This window comes from Dermochelys coriacea, chromosome 8 (genome assembly GCF_009764565.3).
Source record: "Dermochelys coriacea isolate rDerCor1 chromosome 8, rDerCor1.pri.v4, whole genome shotgun sequence".
Lineage (NCBI taxonomy): Eukaryota > Metazoa > Chordata > Testudines > Dermochelyidae > Dermochelys > Dermochelys coriacea.
Window position 1 is genome coordinate 65,848,626 of NC_050075.1, and position 20,990 is coordinate 65,869,615.

The 20,990-nt window shown below is 37.6% G+C and overlaps 1 protein-coding gene across 1 annotated transcript in view; it reads left to right on the plus strand.

Moving 5' to 3' along the window:
• The window catches only part of NR5A2 (nuclear receptor subfamily 5 group A member 2), a 98,947-nt gene extending 78,567 nt beyond the window's left edge, over nt 1–20,380 (plus strand). The window contains exon 7 of the mRNA XM_038413306.2: nt 18,626–20,380. Coding sequence (XP_038269234.2) covers nt 18,626–18,873 — 248 coding nt within the window. The 3' untranslated portion in view covers nt 18,874–20,380. The remainder of the gene's footprint in view (nt 1–18,625) is intronic.
• Nucleotides 20,381–20,990: the final 610 nt, after the last annotated feature.

Sequence of the window (20,990 nt, forward strand, 5' to 3'; positions counted from 1 at the left end):
CATCATAACCAGCAACAAAAAGCCAAATAATGGAAAATGAGTCCTGATTCCTGAAGTTGTTACAGATGCTAAATGATGATGTGTGGAGTGAGGATTTTGATAAACTGGTATTCACCCACGAAAGCTTATGCTCCAATACATCTGTTAGTCTATAATGTGCCACAGGACTCTTTGCCGCTTTTGATAAACTGGGTTGACCATGCAAGACTACTCTTTGCTTCTTGGACAATACTTATTCGGCAAGCTGACAATTTTTTAGTCCAGCCTTCCATGCTGGTTTCCAAACACTGTACAATCAGCTCAGAAGAAAAACAGACGGTTAACATTTGTTTTCTACTTTCCTTTCTTCAAAGAGTTTCTCAATCTATATCTGTTCAGTGTCTATGAAAAAGTAAATTATTTTAAAGGAGTAAAATGAACAGAGGTGGGGGATTAATAAATTATGAGGAGGAATTAAACCAGCCATTTTGGTTTTTCATCCTTTATAATTCACCTCAGCTCTGGATGTTAGAGTCATGGTTAATAAACTCCTCAAAAGGAAGCAGAGTTACCCTTCTGTTTTATGGGTATATTGATTGTGTTTTAACAAGTGCAGTAAGCCAAAATTATGTAGAAATTAAATAATCATTCATTTGCATTGATTTTATTTGATAAAACACAATGAATGGTGCAGATTCACCTTGGTGTAACTCCACTGAGCTCAATGGAGTTACACCAGGCATGAACTACTTCCGATATGGTCACTATACCTTTGGGGAAGGGGGGGGATGTTCAAGACAAAAAAAAAGCCTGCAGTTTCTTTCACTGGGTTTTTAAAAATGCAATTTTTTAAACAACAAAAGGATCAGATGCTGAAAAGAAAATTAGGTCACATATTTGTTAGATACAATTTTGTCAGTAATTAGAAACATGGGTATCCAAGTGATGTTTGTATTCTATACTGCCTTTATATGCATTCAGTGGGGATTTCAGAATAAGCCTACCAGTATTTTCTGCAATCATAACACCAAGGGACTTTATCTATCTAATGAATTTATAGAATGTCAGTCACTATAGTATTAGATGCTTCCCCCATTGCTAACAGCTATACTGAAAACAGCACATATCCACAGTTGGGTCTGATAGGTCACTTTGGAATTTGTGCACCCCATATATGTCTTTAAGGTAGATTACATATGTTCAATATTTGTATGGTACTGGATTGCATGTGTTTGGGGGGAGGGAGGGAATGAGCATACATACACAATTTTCAAGTACTGTAAGCAGAAGCAGTAAACTCCTTAGACCGGTTCCTCTGTTTTGGTGTCCCAGGCCCCCAATCCAGCAAAATTTATCCATTAATTTATCAAAATTAATTTTGAATTCAATAGGCCCACCTCACATTTTTAAAGATAAACATGATCTTAAGTACTTTGTTGAATTGAGACATAAGGTAATATTCTGAATGTATGGATAAATTCTGAAAGTAATTGTACCAGGCTGAGAATTAAATATTTTTATGTAGAAGCGATAATTATAGAACTGATAATAATTCTATCACTCCCCCCTGCCAGAGTAAAACTAAGAGGTTCTTGCAAATCCTTACTCCTGTAAGTAAGCAATGTGTCTAGTTACATGAGTAAGGATTGGCAGGATCTGGTCATAATATCTAACTTGTAGGAGTTAGCAGTACTAAATATATGGAACCTTTAAAAATCCTAACAGTGATTTTCCCAGCCAATTTCTAACATCTCGAGAGTTTGTTTACAAACATTAATTTATGATGAGGTGTAGAAGGGAATAATGAAGTTCTGTAAATAACTATGAGCTAAATCTGAAATATGGAACAATCTACCCCAACAGAGGCCCATTCCACATTGGAATCAGAGCTGTTGGCTACAAACATGTTTAAACACAGCATGAACATAGATGATCACCTGAAAGCCAACATAAACTTGATAGTCAGCCTCTAAGGGAACACATGCTGCAGAGTGTGCCAAAATTCCCCATCATACTTCTCTCATCCCATTGATGCCTGACTATGGCTGTAGCAGCCCTGCCAGGTTGCGAGCAGAGCAGTGCCTTCTCCAGTCCAAATGGCAGCTTTTATTCCTGTCACCTGCTGGCCAACCAAATGTACACTTGCCTGCCTCTTTGCTGTGCAGCAAGAGTGGACATGACCTCTGCTTCCTACTGCTGAGAGGTCTGATGTGGAGGGCCATGCAAGTACATAGCAGCAGTAGCTCCTGCTTCATCCTGGCTCTGCATCAAAAGAATCTTTGCAGCCAGGCTGAAGAGATTCTTGGGCCTATCCTACCTATAGCCAAGAAAACACAGCTGGAATTAGCCAGGGTGGAGACAGGAAAGCAGTTAAGAACTGAAGTAAAGAGCTGCACAAAGGAGTCCATTTGCAGGGCACAACAACAACTTTTACTGCTCCTAGAAAACCTGTGTGCAATGCTGCATATTCTTAAGCACCATCTTCTAGTACATTATTTAACTAACTATATATATACACACAGACACCGCGTTTAGAGGTGTACTCTTGTAATAGTGGGGACTGAGGTAGTTAATGGAGACATGTAATAGAGGACCTGGGAGAGAGCAAAGAGGGGACAACCTGGAAAGAGAGACAGAAGGGGGAGAGACCTGAAAGTGGAGAAAAGGAAGGAATATGGACCCTGGGTGGAGTAGAAGGAACAACTGGGGCAGTTTGAGTGGCTTCCTAGCAAAGGAGGAAGAAAAAATAATGGGTGGATCTGAGGGAGGGAAAGGAAAATGGAGGCAAGAGCAGGCCAACAAGAGAGAAGGAAGTTCAGGGAGGAAAAAGAGCATGTCAGGACAAAAGAGGAAGTGGTGAAAGTGTAAAAGATGAAGGGTAAGAACAGTATGGTATGGGGGTCAGAGGAAAAGATGGCAAGAGAATGGAGGGTCATGAGAAAGAAGTAAAAAATATTAAAAGGTGGGGAGGAGAAAATTGGCAGAAAGGAAAGAGAAAAATGGAATAGAACTAAGAGTAAAAGTGAGAGATGGAGGAAGAATGAAAAAAATAAATGAACAGGAAAAGAGCAATGGAAGAAAGTGCAGAAACGGGCTTCAGTAGTTAGATGCAATTTCTTTGGTGCAGGCACTGTCTTTTTGTACTGTGTTTACAGAACCTCGCCCCATGGGTCCTAGTTCATGTCTGGAACTCCTAGACACTACAACAATACAGATACATAATTATGTACATGAGCTCTTAAGGGAAGAGGCCCTATGTCTGTATCTGTTTGTACAGTGCCTACCACAATGGCAGAGCATGCAGCAGAGAGTGAGCAGAGAGGAACTAGCTTTAGAAGCCCCCAAAATACTCAATGCAGTTTCCAAAACCTCAGCCTGCACAAGATTCACTCACTGTCCTTAATTATTGGGGATATTCTTAACTTGCTTTTATAAATTAAACTCAAGAGTTTATGCGGAAAATATACTTTGAACATCATCACCAGACAGTGACTTTCAGTGCCCTTTGGAAATGTGGGTCCCAGTATATCCCTCCACTTGCTGCTGTTGAGCTACAGAAGGGGTAGGATACCAAAATGGGGAGTGGCACCTCAACAGCACCCTCTCCATTCTCCCAACTGCAGGGGAACCCTTCATGGGGGTGGATTGCTTGGGGACAGGGAAGGCAAGGACTCTGGGCCTCCTCCTGATGATTCCTCTCCAAAAATGCCTATGGACCAAAACAGAATAAATTACTGTAGATAGACTCTTCCTCAAAGGGCAGCTGCTGTCCAAGTTCGGTAGGGAGGCAGGTGATTTTCTGAGGATGTCTGTTCCCTTTGTGGATACCCATTTTTTCTGGCAGATGTCCAGGCTTGCAGAGATGGAATCATCTGCTGCTTTTTGGAAGGCTGAGAAGGCCAAAAGTCAAACCCTGAACTCTTCAAAAAAAGAACTAGAAGGGACTTCTACAAGTGCAGGAACATGGGTAAATAGCTACTGTGAGAGCCATAAATAATACATAAAGCTTCATCCAGCCAGCTATGTTATCTGGAGTTTTGCCCCCAGTAATAGCCCATTTCTTTACCACAGATCTTTACATTTTAAAAGTTTAGCAGTGAGATGGGACCATACAGTTAATAAAACCACAAGTAAAACTACCATTGCTGGGACAGGGGTGAAAAGGGAATGGAGCAGCTGAGCGCATTCCTGGTAAAAACCTCACAAGGCATACTGTACAATTCAGACATATTTGTGCCCTGAAAACATTCTGCAGACACAGCAGCAGACACTTAAGAGCCTCACCAATTATTCACATGACTTCTGGCACCCTTTCAGAACACTGTGGAACCGGAAGTGGTTGTGGTAAATCTATTTTCTGTGCAGTTGTCTTTTCTGACAAAACAGCTCAAATATTTTGACACCAACAATAACCAATTCTTAGGCATTTCCTTTACCGAGACCTGCAGACTTCTGCAAGCTGAGAATTAATGACAACTTACTTAAATCCTCTGTGCTCTTTTCTGGAAATAATCTCTTACAAAGTTCAAGTCCTACCCATATTCAAACCATATTCTCTCTGTCTCCCTTTGCAATAAGATGCAAAATGGACTCTGCAACAACAAAACAACTGAGCTTGTGGAAACTATTACTTTGAAGATGAAACATTGTGTTGTGTCAGTTAGCACTATTACAGGCAGTCAGTCTGTTAAAACATATTGGGCGATTATAGGGTAGTCTTTTCAGAGAAAGCCATGGGTTTCAAGTGAGCAGTAACCATCTATCAATTCCTGAGATTATGCCATGATTTACTATCACAGCATCATGTATTCTCTGATTTTCTGCCTCCTGTGAAACATTGTGCTTTCCTTTTCTATTGATGTATCAACTATAATAGTTACAAGCAGCTACAAAAAATCAATAGTGAACTTTCATTACTGTGCACATAAAGTAAAGAGTACCATACTGTGAGAGCACCTTGCTGTTAAATAGTCACCAACTGCAAGGTACACAATAAATGTCTGTTATTTCGGTCTAAATGAAGGATGTCTGAATTCGAAACATCAAATATCTGGGATTTTTGATGCAACTGGATCCTATGTCACGTTACTCTACCTGGTAATTCTTTTACAGGGTAGGTGCCAAGGCTGATTTGTCTTTTCTACACTGGGAACTGTTTGTTTGTTTACCCCAAAAGCTGAACTAGGAAATTAATATCAAGATGAAATCTTTCACTGCTTTATTTTGCAATAATTTAATTAAATTCAGCTGGACAGATATAGTGAGGGTTGCTTTAATGTTCACTAGTCCACATTCAGAAAACTTTCTCTGATTAAAGCGAACGGTACAATAACCTCTGTGTTAAACACCCAGTCACCACTACCTACTAAAAAAGGTTCACTATAATATTACCAAAGACATAGTAGATACAGCGATGGCATTTAGAATATTTAACATGTTCAGTGGCCTTCTGAAGCACACCTTGGAAGAAAGTAGTATGATTTTTAGATTAAATATGATTTATGTGCCTCTGGGAGCACATTAACTTCCAATTAGTGAATGTAAATCAAGAATGCAGAGAAACAAAAGAAAATTTATGAGCTGATAGTCTGGGATATGATCAGGGCCCTTAGATTTCTCCAGCAGTGAAGTATCATTTTCTGCAGCAAGGGTGGGAGAATGCTGCAGCAAATTTTAGCAGTTCCTCTGGCGTTTCTAGGATATGATCCTGTATAACCAGAGAATCCAATGTTTGCTGCTGAATACCTTTGAACTTGAAAGTCAGCATGCTTATATAAATATATAACACATGGGTGCGGGTATATACTTACTTAAATTATATCCCACAAAACATATATCCCCCTTGTTTCAGTACTGTGATTTAATGGAAAAGCAATATTTCGCGGTCATGACCTCACATTTAAAAGTAAGAAACTCAAACTTCTTTAAAGATTTCTGTAGCTCCAGCCAGGGTAACTTCTACTGTTAATTTAGAAAGATTAATGAGAATCTGTAAAAAAAATTAAAATGAAGATATAAATCCCACTCTTTAAAATAAAATGTGAATGGGAAATGTAACCCTGTCCACAAGTAAACACTGCTGAAACTCAAAGCTGGAAAAATTCACATGCTCTGAGGTGCATTGGGACACTTACTTTCAAGTAGGACTTGGTCCAAATACCAATCAATTCAACAGAAATACTCCCATTGATTTCAGTGGGAGTTGGATTTGGTCCCTAAAGGAGAAGCAGTAGGTGACAGTAAGTGGTGCACCTGAGCTCAGCCTAGTGCCCACCAGAGCCCTGTGGAAGAGGAAACAGCAGTGGGAGATGGAACTAGGATTAGTAGTCTTTACAGAGATTTGATAGTGGAGGCAGAATTAAGGGCCTGATCCTCTGGGGTGTTGAGCACCTTGAACTCACATTGACTTATTTGAGGGCATTCAGCAACTCACAGGATCAAGTATTTATTCACAGCAATGGTTCAAATTTGATTTGAGATCTAGGATTTACTTAACCTGGCTCACCCATCCCTAATTAGCCCTCATATTTACACCAGGGAAAACTTTTAAAATGTGCTCTGCTGCTACACTATAGAAGCCTTTCTGAATAGATTTGTGACTAGGAAAATGAAGGAGGTGACTGAAAATTAAAGCTCACTTCATGAGAATGTCATGTGTTCAAAATGGAATGGCCACCAAGCATAAAATAAAATAATATTTAGAAAGGAAGAATGGGATTTTGGTTAAGATACTGAACTGGGACTCAAAAGATCTGAGTTCAAGTCCTGGCTCTGCCACTGACTTCCCGTGTGACCTTAGACAGGTCAGTTTATCTCTCTATGCCTCAGTTCCCCATCGGTAAAATAGGGAAAATAATACTTCCTTTCCCCCCATCCCCGTCTATCTTGCCAAAACTGTGAGTGCTTGGGGGCTGGGACTGCTTCTTGCTATTTATTTACACAGCATCTAGAACAGTAGGGCTTGATCTCCACTGGGGCCCACAGGCACTACCGGAATACAAATAAATAATAGAATTCATAGACATGAATCTACAGTTAAGTTGTGCTGTGGAAAGCATCACACTGTGGGGTAAAATTTCAGTGGAGTCTTTACCCAGCCACTACATGTGTGTGCATGAAATTGTAAACATCTGCATATGCAAGTTAGCAACTGATACAGAAGACCCAATGGGGGAAAATAATTAATACAGATTTTAACATTTGCATGTGTACAGGTATAAGACTTTTTAAAGTACATATGCAAGCGTTTGTACCTGAAAAGTGCCTGTGCACATGTGGAAGCCACAGGATGAAATCTATCTCTGTAATTTAAGTATCCAAACCACTTCTATATCCAAGAGTAGACAAAAAGTCTTGGTAGAAAAATTATGTTACCACTTTTCAGGCAAGTAACAAGGCTATGTAAAAAGAAAGATGGTTTGAAATATTCTAGTAGTAAATCACATAGTTAAACTGCATTTAATGGTAGTGAAAGGTCAAGGTTTCTGAAAGTGAAGCCTGCTTTTTATCTATGGAACAAGAAGCAGCAGTGCCCCGCCTTGACCTAGAGGGACCACTTTTAGGGGGGAAAGGTGAAAAGTCTCCACACCCATTCATTCCTGGGCCTCTCTGCCAAGAATGCCAAGAGCAGTACCTATTATCTGCACAGATACAGATTCTCACACTCGGCCCTGATGGTGGATTTTGTGACATCCACATCTGCCAGTGAGGAATGGGACTTCCCATCCCTTCATTTTACATAGGACACCAAACTGGCGTCAGATGACTTTTGATCAGCTCTAACTTTGGATGGATTTGAACCAGTGGCCTAGATGGAAAGGCCCCATATTTCATTACCAGTCTCCAGCCATCTTTGTAGTTGTAAAGCCTACATTGTGAAAAACACAGATGCTCCCAATAAAGACTATCCCATATGTAATAATAGTAAAGCTCAAGTTTTTCATTGATATTATGTAAAAATAGTCAAACTTTATTACCACTATTGTTATCATACCATACTGCACAGCACATTACTGAACCATAACAATTATACAAATCTTTATTCTCATTATGGTAACTACTTGCCAGATATAGCAAAATAGATATTATGAACAACAAAACCCCCTACAATTAGCACTGAACGCATGGAAAAGAGTGAGGCTGTCATTCCATTCTTAACACACCTCATTGTACATATATATATAAAAAGTAAGAGCTACAATGGCTAATATACTTTGAGATTCCTTTGGTCAGTATCCCTGCTGCTCACTCAGCCACATGCTTTGGAGTGCAGAAGACAAAAAATCACACTATGGATTTACTGTCCATCATACACAAAATACATTTCCCAAAGCACTTGGATGAATTAATAATTTAAACAATGTCAAAAAATTATTGATAAGAACTTGGCTTTAATGACCTTGTTAGGAAATCACTTTGACAATGGATTTTTTCCCCCAGAAATAAGATGCTGGTTGGACCCTGAATTATTTTCCTTCATTTTGGCCCCGGCTTTGTAATCTTGCCATGTGGAAATGTCAGGGCCTGATCCTCATCCCATTGAAACTAATGGCAAAAGTTCCACTGATTTCAGTGGTGTAGGATTGGGCCCAGGAAAGTGAATTGTGATCATAGTGAGTGTGCCTGCACTGTTTTGTTGCTGCAGTGGGCTCCATCCTGCTGAGCACTCTGGTCCAGATTCAGCAAAGCGCTTAGCACACACATTAAGTAAAGCACACACTTAACTGCTTTGCTAGGTTGAGACCAGAGTGCTCAGCTTCTTGCAGTAGTGAGCCCTTTAAGGTAAGAGCTAAAATGTTCAAGTGAATACAAACAAAAGACTAAAGAAGAAAGACTAAGAAAAGTCATTTGCTTAATGGAAAAAGAATTTCCACTCACATTGTAGAATGTGCAAAACTTCAAAAAAAAATACAAACGGTCTATGACTGTGTTCCATTAGGAGAGGGCTGTGTGTTACCATACCATACAGAACATGTTGCTATGGTTAGCACTTAAAACTTATACAAATTTACAGCTACCTATCAACCAGATTCCACAGTACACCTAAATATTTATGTTCTTTATCTGTATTTTTTTGTTTTGTTTTAATTACTAAATTAGGTATCTATTATGTTGGCAGAAAAACATGGCACTGTACAGGGTCTCCAAGATTAGTAAATCACTAAAACATCTTTACTATAAGCTATATTTTCTCATTTTAAAGAAAAGAAGTTACAATTCTTGTTCTTGTGGGGACTTGGTTACACTGAAACCAAATGGCATTGTGTAGCCAAACAAAATTCACAGAATAATAAAAAAGTAAAAGGAGTATGAAGCTCTACTCTTACCTATAGAGTATCATAATATAACTGGCTGACCTAACATTTTAGCCAAGTTGATAAAAGTTTTAAATGTAATAATTAAATGTAAATACAGTCCTGATCCAAAAGCCATAAGAATGCCTTTAAGCTAATATTTATAACAAGAACTGTTTGACTGAGCTCTCTTGTAAATTTTATCATACCTGAGGCAGTTTTCCTCATTCAATTAGCTTAAAAGCTGAATTTATCCCGAGGCAAACCAGACATCCAGTACAGGCTAAATTCAACAATTGGAGCTTAAATTTGGCTTAATATATCCCCACTTGGATCTGCCTGTTTAATTCTCTTTCATATTATAACATAGCTTATTCACAGTCTGGACTTGTCACCTGAACAAACTGAACCTCATATCTTATTCTAATAGAATAAGAAAACTTCGCAAAAACACAAAAGTTCCAGAACGAAAATCAAAAGCAAACTTAAGTTTTAAAAAAATGTTTTGTAAAGTGTCTACAAGATTAGCACAGAGAGGTTTTTCCCTAAGGAACACTGCTTTTTATGATCATGCATTTTTCATAGAGACAGATGGGCTTTATAAAAGGATACAGCCTGATACTCAAGAGGGTTTCAGTGACAGCTGCACTTCTGTGTTTTAACCACAGTAGAAATTTATATAGGCTATATTTTCAAAAAATATTTGTACTTCTTCTTTGGTCATATTCATTCCTGGTGTAATGTCACTGACTAAAGTGGAACTACACCTGAAATTAATCTGCGCATTATTCCTCTAATAAACAGTGTTTAATTAGTAAAGAGGAAACATAATATTCCAACTTCCCCCCCTAAAATGCCTATCTAAAAACCCCTGTTTCTTTATTCCAAACTTTCAGTACCTTCCCATCCAAGGAATGTGTATTTCCACATTCCTTCTAAGTTTTATTGTGATTTGTCATTAACTAAATATAACACCTTATTTACCTTTGTTCTCAGCTTCAAGTCTTTTGAAAGATTGCCCCACCCACCATTTCCAGGAATTTCATATATAATTACACTGATTTCTGAATATTCATAACCTACAAATTGTAAACATTATATGTTGACAAATCAGGTTCCTATGACTACCGTTAGTTCAGTCAACAACTCTTGAAACAAAGAGGCTCTGAGAAGAAAGAATTATTAGACCAATGAAATCATTAGCTTGCTTAGAAGTACAAGTATTTGCCATATTTGGTAAGCTGAATATTTCTAGCCATTAGCCACTGTGGGGACTTGACTAGGAATTAAGTAATATGGGTTCTAATCTATGTTCTACGCTTATGGCAACATGTAGAGTACAGGTTTCAGAGTAGCAGCCGTGTTAGCCTGTATTCGCAAAAAGAAAAGGAGTACTTGTGGCACCTTAGAGACTAACAAATTTATTTGAGCATAAACTTTCTGTAGCTCACGAAAGCTTATGCTCAAATAAATTTGTTAGTCTCTAAGGTGCCACAAGTACTCCTTTTCTTTGTGTAGAGTACAGACAGTGCACATCCAGCCAGCACTATAAATATCAGTGGAGACAGTGAGACACAACTTACACGAGTAGTGTGCCCCACGTGCCTGAACCCCTGTGTACATACCTGACACTGTCCACACAGCTCTCTACATGCCCAAGTAGAGCCTCCCACATCTGTTTTTAGCAGTATAGAGTCTTGCTGCCAGATCCTTTCTCCACCAGAGTAAATGGCTCTGGCAGCCAGAAGACAATGAGGAAAGGCTCTGGCAGCAACTCCCTGCTGCCAGAGCCTTTCCCCATTATCTCCCTGCTCCCAGATCCTTCCCCCACTGCCAGAACCTTTCACTGTAGCATGTAGCTACACACCGCAGTAACAAGTATGGACCTTGCCTGCCTTCTTTCCTTGCACCAGGTAGTGACATGTGTAGTGCCTGTTCTGTACACGCCACCATAAATGTAGATATAGTCTATTCCCTGCCATAGACTCCTTATATTACCTTCAGCAAGTCACTTCTGCCCAAATTGTCCAAAATATCCTATAATTTTGCTGTTCAACTTTAGAAACCTATGGGGAGTCTTATTTTTGATAGACCCCAAAATATCATAATTGCTATTCAACCTTGTATATGGAAAGACACAGTCCCTCTTTTGAAGGGTATATAGTTTAAAAAGACAAAAATAAATAATGTAGGGAAAGGATGCAAATTACAAGCATGTGATCACCGGAATGGATGGCACATGGTTTATTAGTTCCAGATTTGCTTTTTTTATTCTTTGGATGGGCAGGTAGAAGAATAATGAAGAAATAAATTGGACAGAAGGAAGAGAGGGAAGAAATGAAGGCATGAGGAGAAAAGAGAAGAGAAAGAAAGAGGAGAGAGTGGGAGGTTCAGGCATCTGACTGCTGATAGGCCAAAAAAGTCCAAGTGTAAATGCCAGTTGTGACCTCAAGAGGCTGAGGCTGAATGGTGCTTCAGCAGCTGCAAATGTGGTGAGGAGGCAGAGGAGAACAAAGGTCTTTAAACAGGGCACCCAAGCAGTTTGTATACATCAAGTATACCACTGTATTTGTTCATATGTTTTCCCTACAGCTGAGTCCTTTGAGAAACAGAGTTTAATATACAAGACATTTAAGAATTTTATCTATAGCCCACTGAAGTCAATAGGGATTGGAGCAGGACTTAAATTAATCTCTACTTTGAAAAGTGACTTGGTAAATATGCTGCTGTGGGGTTCCATTTTTACTGTGTCTCAATTATTTCAATGATAAATGTCCTCAGTTTAAAAGTAGTAATGGTTTTTGTTTTATCTGCCAGCCCTGCAAATTCAACCTGGGATCTGAGAGTCAAGCTGGCTTCATTTCTTTTCATGCATCATCACCAGTAATAAAGATTCTGGAGGTCAAATTAGGCCTAGGTGAATCTGTACAAAGCTCTTTGTCTTCTGGGGTTGAGCAAGCAGATGTGATAAATATGTTGATGCACAAAGGAAGGAAGGAAGGAAGGAAGGAAGGAAGGAACAGAATCCACCTCACTCTCTCCTAGTCATATTTATCTCCAGAACTTAACTGGAGTATGAAGCAGTTATAAAATATTTTGACATAAAAGTAAGTAGATATGATTCTGAACACTTATAGGGAGCAGATCTGTTGCAGAAGTATGGATCATGGTCTTTTGGAATAACAAGTTACTTTAAAGTATTATAAATACAGCACAAAACCTATTGCTACAAAATGTTGTCGAAATCTCTCTCTTTCAAATTTTGCAGCCCAATGTGATTTTAGGAGTCTAAGAGAAGAGAGGCAAGGAAACATTGGGAAAAATGTAAACATTTCAAAAAGGAACCATTTCAGAATTTTCATCTCTAAAGTACTTCACTTTTTGACTTCTGGAAAAATTCTGCTCTCATATCTTAAAATATTGAGAACTTTAGCATTCTCATTTGTGGAACTAGAGTAGGAGCTGAGAACTCCAAAGTCCAGAGAGGAGAGAGTGGAAGTATGGGTTCTGTGCATGTGCATGGCGAGTTGGTTCATGTGATACAAACAGGAGTGGCTGGTGAAATGAAGTACTAAAAATTAATTAACATTCTTTGAAAAATATTTACACAGCTCCTGCACAGTAACTATTTTTCAAAGTTAAATCTCTCATTCCCTTTCATTTTTCTTTTTAAAATTCCCAAACCAGAGAGAGCTCTCTATAGATTAATAGCACACCAAATTTCAGTGTTTCAAGTTTGGAACTTGACAGGAGGAAATCTCTCTGAAACCTAAATATTTCCCCCCTCTAAAGGCCAGACCCATTTTTTGGAAAATATGCAAAAGTGTTTTCTTCAAAACCCAAGTGTGCTTATCTTGTATGCAAAGTTTCAGCTTAGAGCACAATATGATGACAGAGGTATGAACCCGTGAAAATTGAGGATTTAGTGAGAATACTGACAGACCTTTACTGTGACTATAGGGCTGCTACTGGCACCACTATAATAATTTTTTTGTCTTCATCTTCAGAAGTAAACTATAGAGAACACAAAGTCTATGTTTGACAGAATAGCTATTGCTAGTTCTTGTAAAACATGTAATATATTCCAGAAGACCTAAGGGTGTACTCTCCAATAAGGATGGAAAAAGATGTGCGCCCCACTGTGAGCTCACAGTAAGGCTGTTTCATGTAAAAAGTTGGTAATTAGTCCCTGAGTGAATAAAGCAGATGAGATAAGAGATTGGACTTGCGTTTTCTAGTTGCTAGAATTTAAAGGGTGTATGGGTGCGGGGGGGGGGGGGTCTATTTCTGCTCACTTTATTTTACAAGTTTTTAAATCTTGGAAACTAATTTATTACTTTAAGTTTAAACATGTGTACTTTAAAATCTCACTAAGAGATACAAAGATAGATAGGAGACATATAGACTGCAAAAAAAACCTGAATAGGTTGAATAATTTTATAAAAAGCACTACAGATTTTCTTACTATACTTGTTAGGTGAATTTCATCCCAACTGATTTCAGTATAATGTGCTTTGTCCCCATAAAACATTAGTGGTCACAGAATCTTTAGTCAGAAGACAAATATTTTGATAATAAATCAAATCTCTTTACCCAGAGCTACAACCACAAATGTTAAAAAAAATCCTAGAATAGCTAAAATAAAAGAATCAAAATTACTGTTAAATACCACATTATGAATAATCAGCTAAATACACAAGCATCAGGAAGCAGCAATGGACCCAATAGTGTTATAATCTCCTTTGCTCTAACCTGCAAAGCTGAAGACGACAACAGAAATACCTTACATTTTCTATTTTCCCTTGTTACTCATCCTTCTCAGAGGTGGACCTCTCCCCACCTTGTCTATCTCTTTAAAAAGTATTTACATTTATTACTGTGATTACTTTTAAGTAAATCCATAAGGGTTCCATGAAAAAAATTATGAAGTAAATGCTATATTTTATAGGGGTACTGGGCCTCACAATGAAGCCTAAAATCATGTACTCCCATTATATCAATGCCGCATAATTATCTCCTGCGTTTTTCTACATTTGTTCTGCACATAATTTATGAGACCAAGGGGGTTTTCCGAGACCACAGACAATAGTAATACTTTATTAAGAATACCTCTCTAAAGCAAATGCATTAAGAAGTGTAATTTCAACTTGAATATGTGGCATTTTAGCCACAATACTAGCACTGGTATTTAATGTCATTGTTAATTGAAGTTATTTATATGGCATTCCTAGAGTGGTCACCACTGTTCTATAGGAATGCTTAAAGCTCTGTGCACTGAAGTGAGAAAATATCACAGAGACAGATTCTGCCCTCACCTCCATGCATCCTCCATTAAATCAAATCGAGCCACTGATCTCACAAAGGGTCACATAGGCGTAACGAATGTCATAGGTCACAGGTAGCACAAGTTTAACTGAGAGCAGGATGTAGCCCCACTGACTCCAATATGATACCAGCACATCTGACAACAAAATATGTCTCTCAACAGCACATACTTTGCCTCCATATCTTAAACAAAAAACAAGAAGAAAAAAACACCGACTTAAGAAGTATGTGTATTTTCAGACTTTGGTTGTTCTTCTTCTCTGCTAAAAATTGAGTGGTTTTGTGAAGTTACAATTGAAAACACAAGTAATATTTAAGATCATAGAGCAGAAGTCAGGATTAAACTTATTATAAAAATATTATAATAATTTAACCTAAAATAGGGCCTAATCCAAAATCTATTGAAGTTGAAAGATGCCCATCAATTTTAATAGGTTTTGGATCAGGTCCACAGTAGCTGAAAGCAGTTCAAAAGCTACATTTATAAGATGATGTTCGACATACCGATTTTGTAACATATCATTGTTCATTTAATATAGTCTAAACTGTATACTCCCTATTTATCTGTTTGTCTTTTACTTCACCTGCAGTGCCTGTGGGAATTTCTTACATTATAGCAGCAAACTAGTGATTATATTTCATATTTGAAAGTAACCCATTTTAAATAATTGTAATGTTAGTATTCTTAACAACCTCCCAGAAACATATTTTAGACAGATTTTTAAACCATTGCAGAATTGCAAAATACCTTGTGAGTGTCATTACTCTTTTAAAAAGCAAATGGCAGTGGTAATTTATGGAGAGCAGTACAACTTTTCACATTTAATTCTGTGCACTTTGTTTTCTGTAGACTAGAGAAAATGAAATTATGCCATTTCCCACACAAGACATTGTAAAGAGTAAAAGTGACTAATTACAGCCACCTGGAGGACTAATTACAGCCACATAGTTTGCAATTATGAGCATTGAAACAATGTCTTTAAAAACAATGCATGGTATATTTTTAAAATGTAATGCAAACCAAAGATCTCTGGGGACACCAGAAAACTTTGGATAACTGAGGGTTTGGATAACTAGGGGAGGTGGCTGATCAGGCTTTGAAGTCTGGTTTCTAGAACCCCCAGCTATGGATAGAACCTGCTCCAATTTTAGGGATTTCCCACTGGCTTCCTTAAGGCCAAACAGCAATTCATGAGGAGGTTGTGCTCCCAGTTGCTCAGGCCTGCAGCACAATAAAAAGGAGGCAAGTGGATTGCCCAGGGTTGATAAGTGAACTCAGCTCAATGTAGAGGCATAGGCTGTTCCTCTCTTCAGACAGAGAGTGTAAGGGCCAAATACACCTTGGTCACAGGAGGCCTCACACACACAGTCAAACTAGCACTTTGAAGGAGCAAGGTGCAGAGTCACCATGGAGGGAAACCTCATATTTTCAGCATGCTGAAGAGTGCAGCTGCTGGATGTCAGTCTCTGCAGCAGGCATACATAATAGGGATTTGGGGCTATGGGACAACCCATATAAAGAGCTGTGTATGCTACTGTAACCCCAAATCTGCATTAATGGCCATGCAGAAACTTCAGAGTGGTTCAGACCTTGTTTCCTGGTTGGAATGGGAAAATTCTGTCCTTCAATCACCTCCAAAGTCTTCCTGCACACAGCAGAATTTATTTGGGCTCTGCGCAGGAACCAGGCTTTGCTCCATCAGAAGTACTTTTAGGAATAGGTGTCGATGGACCTGATCTCTGGCATATAGGCTGAAAAATTGATTTGGGGTGCAAAGTATACCAGTCACAGTTAGCAGGTTCCCTCTCTAGCAGCTACATAAATTATTATTTAATAAATGAGTTTGGTGAATCGCATGAATAGAGTTTTTATTTAATAACCAAAGCATCCAAATCATTCACGCAACTGAACAAAAATCAGATGCATAGAAACAGCCAGTCCTAGTGTTGTCATACTAAAACTTCTGAAAACATAGGAAACAGATAAAAATAGATATAGTCAGTGGAGTCCAATAATCTGGAAGTGATGGTCCAATTTACATCAGCTTCTCAGGTGTTCACCAAAGATCAGATACACGCCTTCTTTATACCCCTTTCTTTCCTTACATCTACACATGACTGGGACGATATTTGACAATGGTTCAGCCCCTACCCATTTGTGATATTCTGGGAAACCTTGTTTGGTATGCTGACTACCAATAATTAACTTTCTACAGTTGGCCTCACTATTAGGTCAACTCTTTTCCCACTACTTTTGATACATCAGTGTAGTCAGTTCCATGGATACATGTACCCCAAATCCCCCCAAAAGCTACTATGTAACTTGTTTTTCATTTCTGTATGGCTAACTTGCTTGTCACAAGATACAAATCACAAAAAGTCCCCAAAACTGGTGACCCTAGGTGACTTATTAATGCGAACTCCTGATTTAGTTATGCCAACTTTGTTATAGGCCTTGCTAGGTCTCACCTTTTTGCCAAGCCTGTAATTTATACCATGTGTTCATCTACTTGCATTTCAAGCACTCTTATCCTTACTTTTAACTATTAAAAGCATTAAAACACATTCTAGCATTAATAGCCTAAAGCTTAAAATAAATTAGGTCAAAGCTTGGGCTTGAGTGAGTGCCACATGTATCCCAAGCCATTGGTGAGTTTGGGCGGGGCCAAAACCCATTCTTGCTCTTCATAATGAAAAACTCCATTCACCTCCCTTCACCAATAAGAGTTGAAGGAGACTCCACAGGTGGGAATTCAGCAAGTTCCCTGCCTACTATGCTGGAAAAATCTGCACAGGAGAAAATTTAGCCTCTACATTCATGTTAATTAACATTGTTATTGTGTTTCTTGCTAACATTCATTTTTGTCATAACGTTATGCTGACAACCAAGACACTTTCTCACAGCAACTGCACCTTGATCACTGCATACATATATATAAAGTTGTTAATTTAACAGCATCTGATGCATACATGTAAGCAGGATTATTTTAGTTATCCTGAAATTTTGAATTTCTAGATCTTTTTGTGTTTTAGTTTCTAACTAAGCTTTCCAATAGTGTTGTCTTTTGCATTGAACAGAACTTTAATTTACACTCTTTTGAATAATAAAAAAAGATCAGCATCTCCTGTTAAGAACTATATAATACTGCAATATAGACACATCAAAATAAGTATGCCACCAAACTACCTTTTAGTAAACCATCTATTTCAACATTCCTAGAGAGCTCAGAGGTGCTGTATAGATAATCGTATGTTGTTAGAATGAACAATTTGTCAGTGCCCACCTCACCAATGTGAATGACAGTTGTCCAATAGCAAAGAAGATCAATGTATCAGAATTTATAAACCATATTCAGGTTAAAGGGCACTTTTCTTATCTTTTATTCTGTTCAAAGGACATGGGTTTTATTTGATAAAGATCATTAGTCATTGAAATATATATTTTAGAGAGTTTCTAGTAGGTAAGATTATTTTGGCAGTCACTGGAGTGTACCAGATGGCTCATTAGCATAGGCTAGACAAGTCAAAGGCTTTCAGAATCATTTAGAAAATGTCAAACAGAAACAAGAACCCTGTCACTTTTTATTAGAATTAACTACATCATACCCTGAACAAAGATTTCACCTTGGGTCAGAAAAATTAATACAGAATTATATGAATTGTTTAATATACTGGGTTAAAGATAGGTCTTCCTCTGGGGACTCATTTGCTGGCAATATATTATGGTCATCTACTTCAGAAATCTTCAACCTTTCCTTTTGTAAGCTATGAAAAGAGTTGACCTTGCTCAAAATCCATTGGTGTCTAATTGATTTGAGGTATATGCAAAATTTCAACAAGACACTTTGCTAGAGTTCTTTTGTGATCATTTTCCCAGGAAAGTTGGGGAATGGATTTGCTGAATATTCAGCAGCATGTAAAGTATGCTTTCGTCAAGAGAAAAAAACATCCTTTAAGTAAAACATTGAATTCCTGTTTACTAATGCAAATGCAATTGAAATGTTACTTTCTTTTCCCCCCCCCATCAGATGTCAAAAACCTTGAGAACTTCCAGCTTGTGGAAGGTGTTCAGGAACAAGTGAATGCTGCTCTGCTGGACTATACAATGTGCAACTATCCACAACAGACAGACAAATTTGGGCAGCTTCTCCTGCGGTTACCAGAAATCCGGGCCATCAGTATGCAGGCCGAAGAATACCTCTACTACAAACACCTGAATGGGGATGTGCCATGTAATAACCTTCTCATTGAAATGCTGCATGCGAAGAGAGCATAAATTATACCCATTAGAGCTTCTGCTTTCAAGAAAAAAAAAACACTCTGAACTGCTCCAAGCAATGCTAATTAAAAACTTGGTTTTAAGACTTTGCAAAATGGTATAATAATCAAATACTTAATAGTAAATAAGTGATGTATCAGGGTATTTGTATTGCAAACTGTGAATCAAATGCTACACATCCCCAAAGGAATCTGTATAGGACTTTGTACTGGAATGAAACAAGCTTACTAGTGGATCTACCACCAATGTCAACATGAAAAAAACCGGAACAATTCTTATATATTTAACTTTTCTGATCGCCACTATGAAGAAATTTAGGAACAAACTGATCTGTGTTATTAAGCTAATATAGTGGAGAAATTGAGTGCACTAAAATCCTTCATTGTACAGCAGGACTTCTAAAACAACTCTAAAGGATGCAAAACTGCACCATCAACATCTTCTATCATCCTTCCAAGGACCCAACACTTACTTTGCCTGTGATAAATGTTGTGGCAACTATTCAATCTGTAATAAAGGTCTGGAGTAGGCCACATACTGTATAGTAACTCCACCAAATCATAAAAGCCTCGTTTTGAATGTCTGTGTCTCAGGCCTGCAAATAGATAATATGAAGAGTCTGTTAATAAGTTAGCTTGACATTCTTAATATGTTCTGAAGTTTGTTTTTTGTGTGTTCATGTAATTAAATCAGGCAGTATCCCTCTTCTACTAGTATTACATAGGATGGATATAAAACATCACAAATAGTTGCTCCAAAGCAAATTCGCCAATTCAACCATGTTTCAATTACAGTGTCAAAAACATGGCTCTGGCATTGTCTAAGATTTTCATGCCAAATAAGCTTGCTGAAGTTTCTCAGTCTTTTAGCCATTGTTTAAAGTTAGTTTCTTTTAAAAATAAATAAAATCTTCTCAGATTTCAAATGGTAACATTGCTAAATAATGCAAGTCAACATCTAAAGTGCATTTAGCGATGCAAAAAAACCAACAATCAAAATGTCTGAGCTGATGAAGTCAAACTGCTTGCTAAGAAGTGATCTTTAAAATTATCAAGAAAAGAAGAAAGTAAGTTTTAAACACAAAATTTAAATAAAACAAATATTTTTTTAAAAAAAAGTTAAGTAATTAAAATATTCTACATGGGTAAAGAAGAGTGATACTGCCATGTCTCTGTAGACCAAAGTCTGCTGCAGAACAAATATTGGAGAAGGACAAATAATTACATCTCTATCCAAATGAAGATATCAGTATTATAACATGTAGTGCCACAGTTATGAAAGTCATGCCTTATTTCATTATCCTACAAAGTAACTGGGCAAATGTGGATCAACATATGTTTAAAATAAGAGTATTAATACTTTACATTAAAAAGAACCTAGTGTTTACATTCTTTAGGTCCTGTGGGAAAAAATCTGTGATAAGATTGCAAAGAAGTGATTCCCTTAGTGTTGCTTTCTGATTGGTAATTATTTTACCAGTACTGAATTACTGTATGTCGTGAGACACTAAAATCAAAAAGGGAATCTCATTTAAACTTTAATTTTTTGAGATTATCGGCTGCACAATCACTTGTAGAAACTGTATAAACTCCTAATCCCTTAATTTTTTTTCATGAAGATCGCTGGCTTTTGAATAGTTTATTTATATTGTATATCATAGTTTCCACTGTAGACAATTATGATGCTAATTTATTGGTCCTTCGTTTCATCTTTATATAAGATATAGCCAGAATGAAGAAGCCAAATATATGTGTTTACTGTAGCATGTCTTCAAGTTAGTGGAACATAGTTCAGGGACATACAAGGGTCTTTACAAATTAAAACCATTCACTTGATAAATGTCTGTAAATCTTCATAATCCTAAATGTAGTTTATTTAAATCTATTGTAAATTATGTGACTTGTAGCTTCTTCTGGTTTATGTGAATTTAACAAGGTGCATTCTTATCTTAAATTCTTTTCCAAACATTGTACATTGTATACCAAAGACATCAGTTATTTCTGCATTAGTATAAAACAGATTATTTTAATCATCTGTATTAATAATCTCTAATATTCCGTCCATGTATAGGGTACAAACCTAGCTAAGCCTAGTGTCAGCAGCACGTAGATGTC